This window comes from Gorilla gorilla, chromosome 6 (genome assembly GCF_029281585.2).
Source record: "Gorilla gorilla gorilla isolate KB3781 chromosome 6, NHGRI_mGorGor1-v2.1_pri, whole genome shotgun sequence".
NCBI lineage: Eukaryota > Metazoa > Chordata > Mammalia > Primates > Hominidae > Gorilla > Gorilla gorilla.
The window spans coordinates 112,787,485-112,802,943 of record NC_073230.2 but is presented as its reverse complement, the minus strand read 5'-3'; the positions used below and the strand labels follow the sequence as shown (position 1 = coordinate 112,802,943).

The 15,459-nt window shown below is 36.6% G+C and overlaps 1 protein-coding gene across 1 annotated transcript in view; it reads left to right on the top strand.

Annotated features, from left to right (window-relative positions):
• RELN (reelin) overlaps positions 1 to 15,459 on the top strand; it is a 520,733-nt gene that overhangs the window by 147,054 nt on the left and 358,220 nt on the right. The window contains exon 3 of the mRNA XM_031013029.2: positions 9,345 to 9,480. Coding sequence (XP_030868889.2) covers positions 9,345 to 9,480 — 136 coding nt within the window. The remainder of the gene's footprint in view (positions 1 to 9,344; positions 9,481 to 15,459) is intronic.

The window sequence follows — 15,459 nt, the reverse complement described above, 5'->3', positions numbered from 1 at the left end:
AGGCAGACAGGGTTTCTATGCTGTCAACTTTTCCCCTCTCCTGCCTCTCTAAACGTGGCACAGAGAGGCATTCAGTAAATGGTAGTTCTGGGAGAGGAATGGGGAGGCAGCATCAAGACATCTCATCTTTTAAGTGCACTGAGTAAGGAAAGAATCAAGTTGACTTAGAATTGGCTCTATTTATAGAACTAACTAGAGGTGTGGAAATAGGTAGTTTCTCTTCCATTTCTAACTTATGTCCATAGATACACAATTCCAGAATGACTTTTAAAAGGTTTTAGTGCTTTTTGGCTTCTTAAACTTAAATCTGAAACCAAATAATCAAATCAGTGCTTTGAAAAGTAAATATACACAGTGTATATGTGTTAGTGTGTGTGCACGTACTATTCAATATCTTGTAGCATTTCTCTACTTAAGAGCTATTGTTTTCATACCTATTTTCATCAGGCTGGTACTTCACAGATAAGCTGCAATAAGGGTGTTTTTAGGAAATTCTATGATTACTTTTCAGCATATGAAATCATGTTTGGCTTTGTTGAAATATCTGAGTACATTGACCTAGCAAAGAAAGGAAATAATAGACAAGCCAAATTCTGTAAGTAGACAGTTATTCTTATTTGAATTAACAGATTAAAGAGTGATAAAAAGGAATTCTATAATTCATTTTTTCTTTTTCATTTACAATATAACACTAACTTTCCAAACTACATTTTCAGAACAGTCTGTGTTGTTGTTTTTTTTTATTAACTGATGGAAGCCTTTAGATATCCCTTTTAAAGAAAGAGCAAATGATGAAAAGGAAAGGAAATGGAAATCATCTTAGATATTTGTGCCATTCTTAGCTTACACTTCTTATGTAGACATAAGGTGATAACTTTGCTAAACTTCCTGACAAAACATCGTACCAAGCTTTGTGAAAGTGTTTGAAATAATAAAATATTTCTTTTACAATTGTATCCTTTTTATATATGGGGTTATATTTTTCACATAAAAAATCATAATTTTAATGTACTTGCCCTTTGTTTGGTAATACCCTATCCACAGATGTCTTAGTTCTTGAAACCCATGAAAAATAGACCAAGGCTTGTTAAACCCACTTTAACACTAACCATGGCAAATTATAAACTAAAGAGATTTGAGTAATCCACATCTTTCATCTATGAAATATAGAATTGACCCAACATGAATGTGTAATGTTATCAATAGGTGGGTTATTTTTGGTAATAAAATATTCATTGTGTTTCTTGGAAGCGACTAGCCTACATTTTTATGAACATATGTACATTTTCTTGTAGAGATGGGGGATCATAGAACTTCTAGTTACCGTTTTGAAGACTCAAAGTGTGCACATTAAAAGCACAGAAAAGTATTCCTGGGGGAAAACGGGGTTCACACAAGGTTTAGTCACAAACTTAAAATAACTGAGGACTTGTCAAGAAAAATGACATCCTGGAAGGAACAGAAATGTATGTCACTGTCTTAAAAGAGAGTGTGGGGGCAACTTTAAACTAATTAAAGACATTGTGAGTCAAATCTTGCTGAAGTATAATGTGGATAAAGGAAACTCTGCTATTGATTCCTATCCTTCAACCACAACTTTGATAAAGAAGACAAATATTTGATATTTGTTGTCTAGATACCCAAGGTTTGTATGACAATGATTTTAAAACATCCATACTTTATTAAAGGAATCGTGGCTTTACAGAGTGATATTGATTGTTGGTACAGAAATTACAGCAAAGTTATGATTCTTTTTTAAGATGTTTGTACACAATATGCAAAAGAAAAACATTTCGTAACAATAGATGCTTTAAAGTCTTACTCAGAAAAGTTGTCAACTTTATAGAACTTCAGAGTTTGAAGGATAAACTCCACTTTCTTTGCCCAAAGCTACATCAGGAGAGCCACATTTGACTTGTTTATTTTCTCTCAATTCTCTTGAAAAAGTATAGCCTCTTTCTCTGGGGAAGAAATTTCATATGAACATTTTTTTGCATAAGTTTACATATAACCAAAACAATGAAAATAAAATCATTATTATAAGTACACCATACACACATATACATTGTATGTACATATCTCTTTGAGAAAAAGCATAGTTAAATTATTGTTTTATAGATCCTGTTTTCCCTTTTCCAAATAATATTAAAAATTCAATATGGATCCTATTATTCAGCATGCAGCAGGGAAAGTAGCATGTAAATTTAAATTTATTATCAAATTCAAAATTTTAGTTATCCCCAGAATGGTTTCCAACTTACATATATTAATTAGGTGGTATATGTCTTTCATGGTACAAAAGGCATTAAAAAGATCACCATGGTGGATGCAGTAAATTGCATTTCATAGAACATGAGAAGCTGATTCTGAGTTCTCTCATTCCCCTAGTTCTCAGTTTATATATGCACCCTTGCTCATTATGTCTGCCTGTGTGTCATGTTCTCCCATTTTTCTTGTATTCATTTAAATAGTACTCATAGATTACAATGAGGAGCCCCAAAAGAAAGGAGTCTTAGTGATCATGACCAGCATTTTAGAGATGTCAGAATGAAGCTTGAGAGGGGGTGCCCTGACAGAAGTCATACAGTAGTGTGTAACAGAACTGAGGGAACCATCTCTGGATTATGCTCTACTGCTTTGTGTAAATAAAAACAAATATGGAAAATCTTAGCTTTTTCTTTAAGACCCAGTTCCAGTCTCACACTCCGATAGGAGCCATTTCTGACTAAGGGCACTGACTGGAATCCAGGCTACTTCGTACACTTGCTGAATGAACGTAAACAGATTCTTTTATCTCCATGTATTGGTCCATTCTGACACTGCTATAAAGAACTACCTGAGACTGGGTAATTTATAAAGAAAATAGGTTTAATTGGCTCATGGTTCTACAAGCTGTGCAGGCTTCTCCTGGGGAGGCCTCGGGAAACTTAACAATCATGGTGGATGGTGAAGGGGAAGCAAGTATGTTTTCATATGGTGGGAGAGAAAGAGAAGTGTTACACACTTTCAAACAACCAGATCTTGTGAGAACTCACGATCACGAGAACAGCAAGAGTGAAATCCACCTCCATGATACAGTCACCTCCCACCAGGTTTGTCCCCCAACACTGGGAATTATAATTCAACATGACATTTGGGTGGGGACATAGTATCAAACCATATCACTCTATTTTCTCAGTGTCTTAATTAGTAAAATGAAGAACATAACACTCCTACCTCATAGGGTTATGAAGGGCCTTAAATAAGTTAATATTTATGAAGCACTTAGAGTAGTGCCAGGTCATAGTAAGTGCCTAATAAGCATTAGTTGTGATTATTATAATTGTCCTTATTAATAACTTTTCACTCTTATATTGTATTTTTTATCAATACCACCCAAGTAGCACTTACTTCTTTTCTAGCTGCTTTATTTAAGATGTTAGTTTATTCCAGTTTTCTCTTCCCAGCTCAAGTCATATCAGGGCAAGGACTATGTTCTCTATTTCTTTTATATACCTCCATAGAGCCTAACACAGTGTCTGTTGCAAAATAGGAATTCTGTAAATAATTTTCTTCTTGCTGGTTGATTTTAGATAAGTGGATTTCTAATAGTTGCAACTCTAGACAATGTTTACATGTTCTCAAAGAAAATGCCAATTACAATGTGTAGCAATATAATATGCCAGTGTTCTATGTAAAAAAAAAAAAAAAAAAAAAAAAGCAAAGACCACTGTATAGTCATAGTGTTTGAAGTTGCATAGAAAGGTCCAGAGAATACATGTTTGGGATGGTTTTAGGATTAGTGAGTGAGAGGATAGGTTATTTTGTGTTACTACCAGAGACATTATGTAAGATATTGTTGGCTGTCTTCAAACTGTACATTGACACCATAATGATATGAATAGGATTACTCTAAGCCCTGAATTTTACACATTTTACTAAGGCACATTTCTAACGCAAATTATTGGCTAGAAATTAGAATTGCTTGGTGAGCTTTACAAAATCTCAATACCCACACCATACTTCAAAACAGTTAACTCAGAATCTCTGGGTAACAGTATTTATTAAATCTCCTGGTGCCACTGGGCAGCCAACTGGGAGAACTATGCTAGAATGTTAGATTGCAAGATTATCGTTCTATGGCATATTCACCCAAGGTAGGACATTAAGGTAGCAACTTATAAAATTGTCAAGTAATATGTGGCCTAGACATTGACTCATTTTTGAAGAGGGGTTTTGAGGAATCAGGAGGCATTTGACCATGATTCCTGTTACTAAGGCTCTATAACGCTGAAACCTTATTTTGCTTGATTTGTTTCCCTTCCCACAGGACTGTGGCTAGGACTTTGTTTTCCTTTTTGGCCAGGCAGACTCCTGCAGACTTGTCATTTTCCATACACCGGATCCCTGCTTTATGCCTGACCAGAGGGGAGTGGCAGCTCCTGAGTCACGCTATTGAGTCTCCTTGGGCACTCTGTGATTTTCCTGGGACTCTCTTATGTTCCCCAACCTTGTGATTTCTCTGGCTTGATGATTTTTGTCTCAGGATTCAGCTTAAAAATGTAGAGTCTTGCATGGGAAAAAGAACACCATTTGGATATGTCAAAACATAGATTTGTTTTTCTATATTTTAGACCAGTTATGACCTATTCTGAACAACTTTATACTGTGGAATATTCTATTGCATTTAGTTAATGTGAAATATGTGTTATAATTTCTGGTTTTTTTTCAGTCCTTCTCCTGAATAAATAATTTGTATTATAAGTTGTATTTATTCAGAAATTACTTCTTTTTTTTTTTTTTTTTTTTTTTTTTTGAGACAGTCTCGCTCTGTCGCCCAGGCTGGAGTGCAGTGGCATGATCTCGGCTCACTGCAAGCTCCGCCTCCCGGGTTCATGCCATTCTCCTGCTTCAGCCTCCCAAGTAGCTGGGACTACAGGTGCCCACCACCACACCCGGCTAATTTTTTTTGTATTTTTAGTAGAGACGATGTTTCGCCGTGTTACCCAGGATGGTCTGGATCTCCTTACCTCATGATCCACCCACCTCGGCCTCCCAAAGTGCTGGGATTACAGGCATGAGCCACCACGCCTGGCCCTTCTTTTCTTTTTTACAGTCTTTACCGTTTCTATGTATTCAGAAAATATTTCTTGAGAATCTGTGATACGTCAGACACTGTGGCAGGCACTTGGGATATAAAGATTAAAAGCGGTGTCCCACATGGACAACTTGGGGAGATGGTCAAGTGCTGAGGTAAAGGGATGTATGAACTGCTCTGATGCCACAGAGGGAGGACACCTGTCCAAACATGGGGCAGGGGCAGTGAGTGGGCAGCGAGTGGGCAGTGAGAGAGGGAGGGGCAGTGAGGGAGGTCTTTGAGGACTGGGCCATGTCTGATTGTATCATTAGGCCTAGCATAGTAAGTGATTTCTCTCAATGTTTGGTGTTAAACAGAGGCTACATTGAGCCTTGCCTTGAAGAGCACATAGAAGTTAGCCTAGTAGAGAAGAAGGATGGGTGGGAGGAGAGCAAAAGTCTGGGGCCTGCTGTGTTGAAAGCAGAGCATGTGCTTAGAGGTGAGAGTGAGGGTGGCTCAGCCACTAGTGCTTGAGAGTGATGGCATTGCTGGTTCACAAAGGATGGTAAATGTGTACAGGGAGAGCAAGTAGGGGTCAGATTGTCCCAAACCTTCTAACTGATGCTAAGAAGTTTGTATTTCTCTAGAATCTGATGGGAGCCATTTAAGTAGATTTCACAGGGATTGACATGATCATGTATGCCTTTTAGAGAAATCATTTTGATGGAACATGGGAGTGAGACAGGACAGAGAGACCTGTGAAGAGTAATCCTGATATGCCAGGGGAAGAATGATGGGAACCTAGGACCATTTAGGGAAAAAAGTCGAATCCTTTCTTTGTACCACACAACAAAATAACATTCAGAAACATTAAAGATGTCAATGTGAAAATAAAATAGTAGAAAGAAAACATAGGAGAATATTTTTTAAATCTTGGGGATTGAGGAGTCCTTTCAAAGGAAAGCAAGAGATCAAAGGCCAAAATATAACAAAAATGAATGTTTGACTATGTGTAAGGTAGTAGATGCTAGAGGAATGTGGATTACTAGACCTGCTTTGTGCTTTTAAGGAGCTTAAGAAGTAAAGAAAGTTAAGAAGCAGAACATTCCAAATGCCTTGGGCTAAGTGCTGTGTTGGAATTAAGTAAAAGATTCAGTGGGGACCCATAGGAGTAGCTACCTGGGTTTGCTTGGAAGTGGACAGGAGAGGCTTGAAAAAGCAGAAAGTGAGCCAGATCTTCATGTAGGATCTGTCAGGTGGTTGAGAGCAGTTGAGGAGAGAGAGCATTTTAGGTAGAGGGTACAGCTTGTAGGAAGATAGAGGAGGGTTCATTTGGTATTTTGGGTGTGCAAAGTGCAAGAGGATGGGCAAGACATAGGGGTGAGAAGTGCTGAAACTGAGGTTGGAGAAGGCAGTGAGAGGCAAATTCAGAGTCTTAACTATTCAGAGTCTTATTGAAGGCCGGTGACATCAATAGAGCTTTCTATGATGATGGACATGTTCTGTTCTGTGCTGTCCAGTGTGACAGCCATGAGCCACATGTGCTGTTGAGCATGTGGAATGTGGCTAGTGCAATTGGAGAACTGAATTTTTAATTGTATCAAATTTTAATTAATTTAAATTTAAATAATTGCTGTGGCTAGCAGCTACCATATTAGACAGTGCAGCTACAAACAATATGAGGTAGGCCGGGCGCGGTGGCTGACGCCTGTAAACCTAGCATTTTGGGAGGCCAAGGTGGGTGGATCACTTGTGGTCCAAAACCAGCCTGGCCAACATAGTGAAACCCCATCTCTACTAAAAATACAAAAAAAAATTAGCTGGCTGTGGTGGCAGGCACCTGTAATCCCGGCTACTCGGGAGGCTGAGGCAGGAGAAACACTTGAACCCAAGCGGTGGAGATTGCAGGATGCAGTGAGCCAAGGCTGCACCGTTGCACTCTAGCCTGGGTGACAGAGTGAGACTCCGCCTATAAAAAAAAAAAATGGGGTCATTGAGAGTTTTGTAAAGAGAAATATTAACAGTGTGAACAAGTTTATATTTTAGAAAGATCACCCTGGTAGGCAGGAAGAAAATCAAGATTTATGAGAGACCACTGCTTCCAGATAGGGTACTAGGTGCTGTCATATGTATTGGGCCATTTACTACTTATAGCAACTTTAAGGTATATAAGGCATGGTATTTCCATTTTACAGACAAGAAAACTGGATCTCAAAGAGAGTAAATCATTTGTCCAAGGTCACAAAGCCAGTAAATGATGAGAGAAATTTAAAATTTAACTTCCCATTTCTGGCAATGCTTTTAGTAATTTTTTAAATAATAAACTTATTTTTTAGAGAAGCTTTAGGTTCACAGCAAAATTGAATAAAAAGCACAGAGTTGCCATACACCCACTATCCCTACACACAATAAAACCTCCCCTACTGTCAACATCCTGCCTCAGAATGTGATATATTTGGTACAATCAATGAACCTACATCGACACATCATTACTGCTCGAAGTCCATAGTTAACAGTAGGGTTCACTCTTGGTGTGTACATTCTGTGTATTTGGACACATTTATAAGGACACATATCCACCATACAGTATCATACAGAGTAGTTTCGTTCCCTTAAGAATCCTCTGTGCCCTTTCTGTTCATCCTACCTCCCTCTTTAACTCCTGGCAACTCCTGATCTTTTTAATGTCTCCATAGTTTTACCTTTTCCAGAATGTGATACGGTTGGAATTATACACTATGTAGCCTTTTCAGATTGGATTCTTTCACTTGGTAATACGCATATTAAGTTTCCTTTATGTCTTTGTATGGCTTCATAGATCATTTCTTTTTAGTGCTGAATAACATTCCATTGTCTAGATGTACCACACTATCCATTCACCAACTGAAGGACATCTTGGTTGCTTCCAACTTTTGGCAATTATGAATAAAGCTGCTGTAAACATCCCTGTACAGGTTTTTGTCAGACATATGTTTTCAATTCACTTAGATAAGTACCAAGAAGTACAACTGCTACATCATATGGTAAAAATATGTCTAGTTTTGTAAAAATACGTCTAGTTTTGTAAAAATACTGCCAAACTGTCTTCCAAAGAGGCTGTACCATTTTGCATTCCCACCAACAATGAATGAGAGTTTCTTTTGCTCTGCATCCTCAGCAGCATTTGGTGGTATCAGTATTCCGGATTTGGGACATTCTAATATGTATGTAGTGGTATCTCATTATTGTTTCAATTTGCAGTTCCCTAATGACATATGATCCTGAATATCTTTTCATATTATTATTTGTCATCCGTGTATCATTTTTGGTGAGGTATCTGTTTAGGTCTTTTGGCCATTTGTTAATTAGGTTGTTTGTTTTTTAATTGTTGAGTTATTTATTACTATTTTATATCTGAGATAAACCTAAGATAATCACCTTATAAGAAAAAGAAAAGCATCCCCTGATAGCTCAGCTTGGAGCTGACCTGTTCACAGCTAGGCCATGATGTTCTCATTTTGAACATGAGCAAGTCACAGAACATCAACATTAGACAAGACCACTTTACAACTGTGACGTTATGAGGCAAAAACAAGACCACTCTGTAACATAGCTGAACACAGACAAGACTAAGAACATGAAGCAAACCACAAAAGTGACCAACATCCCCATCCTTGCAAATAGGACTGCTGTTTCTTTTCTGCCAATCACAGATTTAGCCTCACCCCATCCCTCATGTCTCTGAGATTAAAACAGCAGCAACAAACTAAGATACTCAGTGAAAAGATTGGGTGATAGCACCCAATCCAGAGGCAAAGGACCTTTTCTTGAAACCTCCCAAATAGGACTGGGGAGTTTTCCAAGCAAACCTGATCACCTTGCCCTCTGAAATAACCTAACACAAGCCTAAATATTTTAACAAGCCTCTCCTGACATCCTTTTACTGAGATGCCTCCCACCTCCCTATGGCGTTTGGTCTCCCTTGCTGCAAACAGTTTCAATAAATCTAACCTTGTTCAACTGCAGGTTGGTCCTGGTGGTTTTTGGTGATAGGCAAAGATCAATCAACAAAATCAAAGCAAAGCAAATATTATAGCAATGATTCCAGCAGGTCACTCCTTTAACAATAATATTTTAAGTGATTAATTTCCCTGTAGCAATAAAAAGTGAAAAATTACATAACTTATTGGGAAGCCAAATAGCATAGAACCTTAACATGAAAGAAAAATATTCAGAAAATACTGTGATGCCATGATAGGAAGATCTTTGTTTTGTTGTCTTTGTAACGACTCTCCTTCCTTTCTCTCAGGGATCATGTCTGACCACCAGTTTGGTAACCAGTTTATGTGCAGTGTGGTAGCCTCTCACGTGAGTCACCTGCCCACAACCAACCTCAGTTTCATCTGGATTGCTCCACCTGCGGGCACAGGCTGTGTGAATTTCATGTAAGTACCCAAAGTGTCTGCCATATGTACAGAAGGCAAATACTTAGGACTTCTCATGGGATTACATATAGAGTAACTATTTAAGTGTTTTATTTTGACAGGTTTAACCCTAATTAAAATCACTAATTTTGTTGCCAAAAAAGGCAAAAACTTTTTTAAAAAGCAAATTTAGCAGTTTATTTTTGCATAGTTATATGTACTTCCAAAGGTCTAAATTGGATTTTAGCTGACAAAAATACAGAATGAAATAAAAGTAAGTGAATTGGTGGGACAGGAGGGTAGGGGATGTGGGGAACAGGGAGAAATTTTTTAAAGGGTACCAAGTATCAGTTAGGAGAAGTAAATTTGGAGATCTGCACAGCATGGTGACTATAGTTAATGTATTGCATATCTCAAAATTGCTAAAAGAGATTTTAAACATTCACATCACAAAAAAAGACATATGATGTAATGGAGAGGTAAATTTGCTTGATTTAATCATCCCAAATGTAAACATATATGAAAACATCACATTGTGCTCCATAAATATATGCAATAAGTATTATCAATTTTTAAAAGACAAAAATAATTGAATAAATCAGAGCAATTGGAAAATAAATGTTCAGAAAATATGGTGAAAACGGGTTACAAAATGCTGTAAGGCCTTATCTACCTTTTGGAAGAAGACCACAGATTTAGCTTTGAGCTTTCTGGCCATTAGTGCTAAGCAGAAAATGGGATCATTTAGGAAATTCCTGGTGGCCAGAAGTCAGGTACTCTTTAGAAACTAACAACTCTCCCAGGTGCTTTCATTTAGAGGAAACTAGAGGATGTTCTGAACAGTGTTCTCAAGAGCATCCTTAGGTAAACACTAGACTATGGTTCCAAGGCTGTGACTGTGACATCTGTTGATATGGACTATACCCCTAACCCCTACCCCTCATTCACCCTGCAGTCACCATGCCTCAACCTTCCTATTCAGGGCTCCTTTTTCCACCCATAGCATTTTTAAACTTCTAATGCATGATATCCTTCACTTATTTAGTTACAAACATTGTTTCTCATTTGTCACTTCCTACTAAAATGCAAGAGCCTTGAAGGCAAGAATTGTTTTTCAGTTTTTCGTTTTTGTTTTTGTTTTTTCTTCACTGATTTGTCCCAACTGTCTAGAACTGTCCCTGGCATACAGTCAGCCCTCACTAAATATTTGTCGAATAGATGAATAACCCAATGGTGTAAAGTCAAAGGCAGTTCAGAAACAGCTGTTCTATAGGCAGTCAAGCAAAACAGAGCTGGAAGGCATCTTGAATGGTTTTCTATTCAGACTTTCTGCTCAGACAAAATCCCGTAAAACCTGTGTACTCTGAAATTTACCACTGCCTTTTCTTCCCTCTTGATGACAAACAGTTCAGTGTCTGGGGTTTCTATGGGTCAGACATCACTAAAATATATACTCTTTCTGCCTATCCTCTGAGTTACACAAGCTGCCACCATCAGACTCATCTCACATAACTGGTTGATATTTAAACCCATCATTTTCTCCCTCAGAAAGTTTTTTATAAGTGAGTGAACATTTTCCTTCCAGTATGTTTTGCTAAGATGCTTGCAGTAGCTTCCGAACTTGTCTGTCAGCTCACCTCTTGCCCATTTTTCCTTCAGTATATCCTACATATTGTGGTCCAGTTAATCTTCTGAAGGGTACAGCCTTGATTACTCAAAATTTGGCTAAGCCTCAAACTCCTTTCTGAAGACCAAACCTTTGGTATAGGTTTGAAGGCTCTTCCAATGTCTTTGTTTATTATCTTCTCTGTTATCTCCCTTGGCACGCACCTCCTGATGGAGCCTGAACTGGCAGGCCTTCCCACAATTCCCTTACAGATTCTGTAACTTTCTTTCTCCATGCTTTTTCCTTGGCCTGGAATGCTTTTCAATCTCAACCTCAATTGTTAAAATCTTACCTATTCTTCAAGACCTGTTTTAAATGCCAACTCTTCTGTAAAACTTGTCAAGGTATCAACAACAAAATTGACGCGTAGTCACATTTTGCTTATAACTCTATTGTAGAGCTGATTATATTTTACTATATACTTATTTGAATTAAGTTATTGTCTTTTCTGTTAGATTGGACAGGGACAAATTCTTATTTCTTTTTGATTCTCCATTAGTTGCTACAGTGTCTTATATGTAAGATGTCAAGGAAAATTCCCCTTGAATTATATGGTGTTCAATGTTGTCATTACCTTTAACTTAATAGTGATCACTGACTCTGTTGGTATGCTTTCTCTTATTCATATTGGCACTTGCAAGGATGAATCGAATTCTTGCCATGCATAACTTCTTAATTTAAAACAAAAGTTGCTTTTTTGAAAGACAAAACACAAAGTATATCTATATCAGCAATATAGAACTGCCTACTTTCAAACAGATATGTTTTTAATTGAATCTGTTTAAGAATGATATTTGATAGCTTATGATCTCACTACTTTTGAGATATAAAACTCTATTTTCTTCTGAGAAATAACTTAGGTATTTTAAGTCTTAAATTCAAACAGTGTTTTCTTAGCAGTTAGTTGGAAAAATACAGTTTAGTCAGAGTTTTTATTGACTACAAAAAAGTTTACACATCCTCACCCATATCTCTCAATAAAATTTTGATGATACTGTTTGCACTTTTTAACATTCTTGACAAATGGTTAAGTCCTTTTTCTCATAAGCCGTGATAATGTTGAAACCTTTATAGAGTAGCTGCTTCCTTTGTGGGCAAGATGCTTTTGTTGATCTCTTCCTACTCAGTTTGTGAGAGAGTACAGGAGAAGTTAAAAGTGAACATGGGCCACTGAAGGAATTCATTTGAAATTTTCTGAACTAAATTCTTGCAATTTTTTACCTTTATTCTTTACTGTAATATTTATTACATATTGAGTAGAGCTATATATAAGAGTTAGTATCTGTAATTAGCAAGTGCCCAGGAATCCTCGAAGAGGATTGCTAATATTCAATGTTAATTTTAAATATTAAAGTAAAAAAAAACACAGCTTCTGGCATTTGAAGGTAAATATACCATGATTCTCTTTTCTGATTAACCTCAAAAAGTAAGGCTTTTACTTTTTAAGGTAAGAAAGATTATTTCTTAGAAATTAAACTTTAGCCATGCTTATATGATTTTGTAGTATATTCTGTATGACTTTTTGATATTACTAGTTAACTCATACCATTATTTAATTTTCCACATGCTTGTTTTCTTTTACTAACTGGATTTTAACGTCAGGGACAGTTTGTAATATTTTTATATACCTAATAGTTTCTAATGCTGAACTACAGACCAATAGAATGTGCTCAACAAATATTTGTTAGTAGCTAATAATTATGTTTCATTGATTATAAGATACAGTTTTGTTGATTTTTTTACATTTTTGGCATCTCTGAAGTAGGCTTGTATTTTACATTTGATGGCATCCTACAATTATAATTGGCAGTGTCTACTTTATTTTTTAACGTCTTACAACTGATGGTGCATTGTATTGGAAGAAACCCAGCAATTAACATTTATCATTTACCATTTACCTGGTCTTTCTAAAGCTGGCAATTGAATTGACACTACAGTCAATTCTGTAATCTCATTTTAATACAGCCAATGTATGATGCAAACTCTGTGATTTTTGAAACCCTAGTTACCTATTTAAAATCCTTTTTTAAAAATCCCGTAGTAAGAATTAGGAAGCATTTAAACTGAAATTCAAGATGATTATATAATGTGCTGTGTGCCTTTCCCAGTGAAGAGTAAGAGGCGTGTTGTCTGAATAAACTGTGTTTTATTGGTAAACCACTTAGCCACATAGTCATTTGGGCTGCCTGTGTATGGCCTTTCTTGTTAAAAATAATCAAGTGAGAGACAGAGGAGAGGATGACTTCAGGATAAAGTGATGGCTATACTGGTACAAATGTAGAAAAATGACCAAAATTATTTTATCATTACTTTTATGACACCTCTTGATAAAATTTATATTTTAAGTGTTAATTTTACTTCAAGGTTTGCTGAGTATTCAGATCCTGTGGCAATATGGTTTGTTTTTACTTTTATATCTGATTATAGTCTTCAGTGACTAGTAAGTCTCAAGTTAAAAGAGGCACTTAATTATCCAAATTTCTTGGATATAAATCCCCTACCCCAAAGTCCCAAGGGGCCTGGGGGAAGGGAAAGAAGAAGGAGAAGGAGGAGGAGAGGAGAGGAGGAAGGAGGGAAAGAGGGAAGGAAAGAAAGAAGAAAGAAAGCCAATCTCCAAACCGTCTAACCCTAAAAATTAGCAAGAAACTACCAGGGAAAGGGGGTTGTAAAATAACAACTACAACATTAATAATATTTTTGAAAATTTACAATGCGCCAGCCACTTCTCTATTTACCTCTTTTAATCCATTTAATTCTCAGTGATTCTGTAAAGTCGGTACTATTATTATCTCAGTTTGCAGATGAGGAAACTGAAGGACAGAGATGTTAAATCACTTGCCTAAGGTAACTCACCTAGTGAGTGACACAGCCTGGATTCAAAGGCAGTCTGGTTTCAAAGCAGATGGTTTTTGCTACTTCACTCTGGTTGCCTTTAAAATGATCACTTGTCTATTTTATCGTGCTAAAATACAATAGTCATGCAACGAAAATTAAATAAGAGTTTGCAGTATGGCATCGGAATCTCTCTAACTTTTCAAGGTGGCCCACATGTGTTTCCTATCTACTTTTGAAATCTATCTCTATATGAATATAGAAATATTATTGAATTCATTCAAATAATGAGAGGTGCCACTTTAAAATTCTGAAATGTGATGAACATGGGTTTGATCTTGATATGTATGATATATGGATATTGGTCATATCCTATCCTTCATCACAAGGGGATTTCATGTGGGGAATGTGTGAATTACAGGCAAAATTCATCACAATTAGGTTTAGGTTTAACTGTCTGGACAGAGATACTAGCATAATATCAGGATTAAAATGGAACATAAAAGAAGATCAGGTTTGTGCCTAAATTAGTGATGATTTAATATTATGTGAACTTTCTCAAAACTGAAAACAGAATGAAAACCAAGCAATATTCTATTTAAGATACTGAGCATGGAGAAATAATGAACTTAGGTCAGCAAAGAGGAACACAGGAGGATCATATTTGAACATTTGATATGTTAAAGGAAGTATCTCCTAGAGGGATAGTTTTCTTAAAGTACACTAAACGAGAAGGCAAAAAAAATCATTTTAAAAATTGAAGACACTAGCAGTTTCTGAACACCTGCGGGGCTCAAAATAATAATACAGATGCAGAGATTTGAAGTGCTGCCTTGAGTATATCTCAGATGCCTTTAATTTTTGATGAGAGCCATTCTAGACTGTCTGGAGAATTCTTCAGAAAATATTGCGTGGTTGCCCATTTATTTCCATTCATCAGACGGACACATCACAGATGTATTTGCCTTGTTACTTAAACATTTGAAATAAGATCAGGGATTCCCCCATGGGTGTGTTTATTGGAAGTGCGTTCATACCTATGGATAAGGATGCCAACAATGGATGCATACAAATATTCTTTTACTTTCTAGATTATACATAGCTTATTGCAAAAATAAATTACCTCCCATTTAAGTCTGAAATGATTGTACCTATGCTCTGAGATAAAACTGGATATGCTATTTTCTAAAGGAGAAATTTCATCTTTCTTTTAAATCATGTCTTTTTTTTCTTTTCTGACAATCTAGTTTTCTGTTTTTAAGCGGGCATCTCCCAACTTGAGACAATGTCAGTGCTGCTCAAAAATATACCTCTAGATGACAAGATAAAAGAAATATTGTCTATCCTTAAAGGTAAACAGCTAGGAGCCTAATTGATAGTTCTCACTTCCCCATAAGCCCCTGGTTTTGATCACATTTAAATAGCCAGTTAGGCTCGAACAATGAGAAAGTCTAAGTTCAGGGTCTAATGTGTATTCTTATATGTATCAACACTTCAGCAAA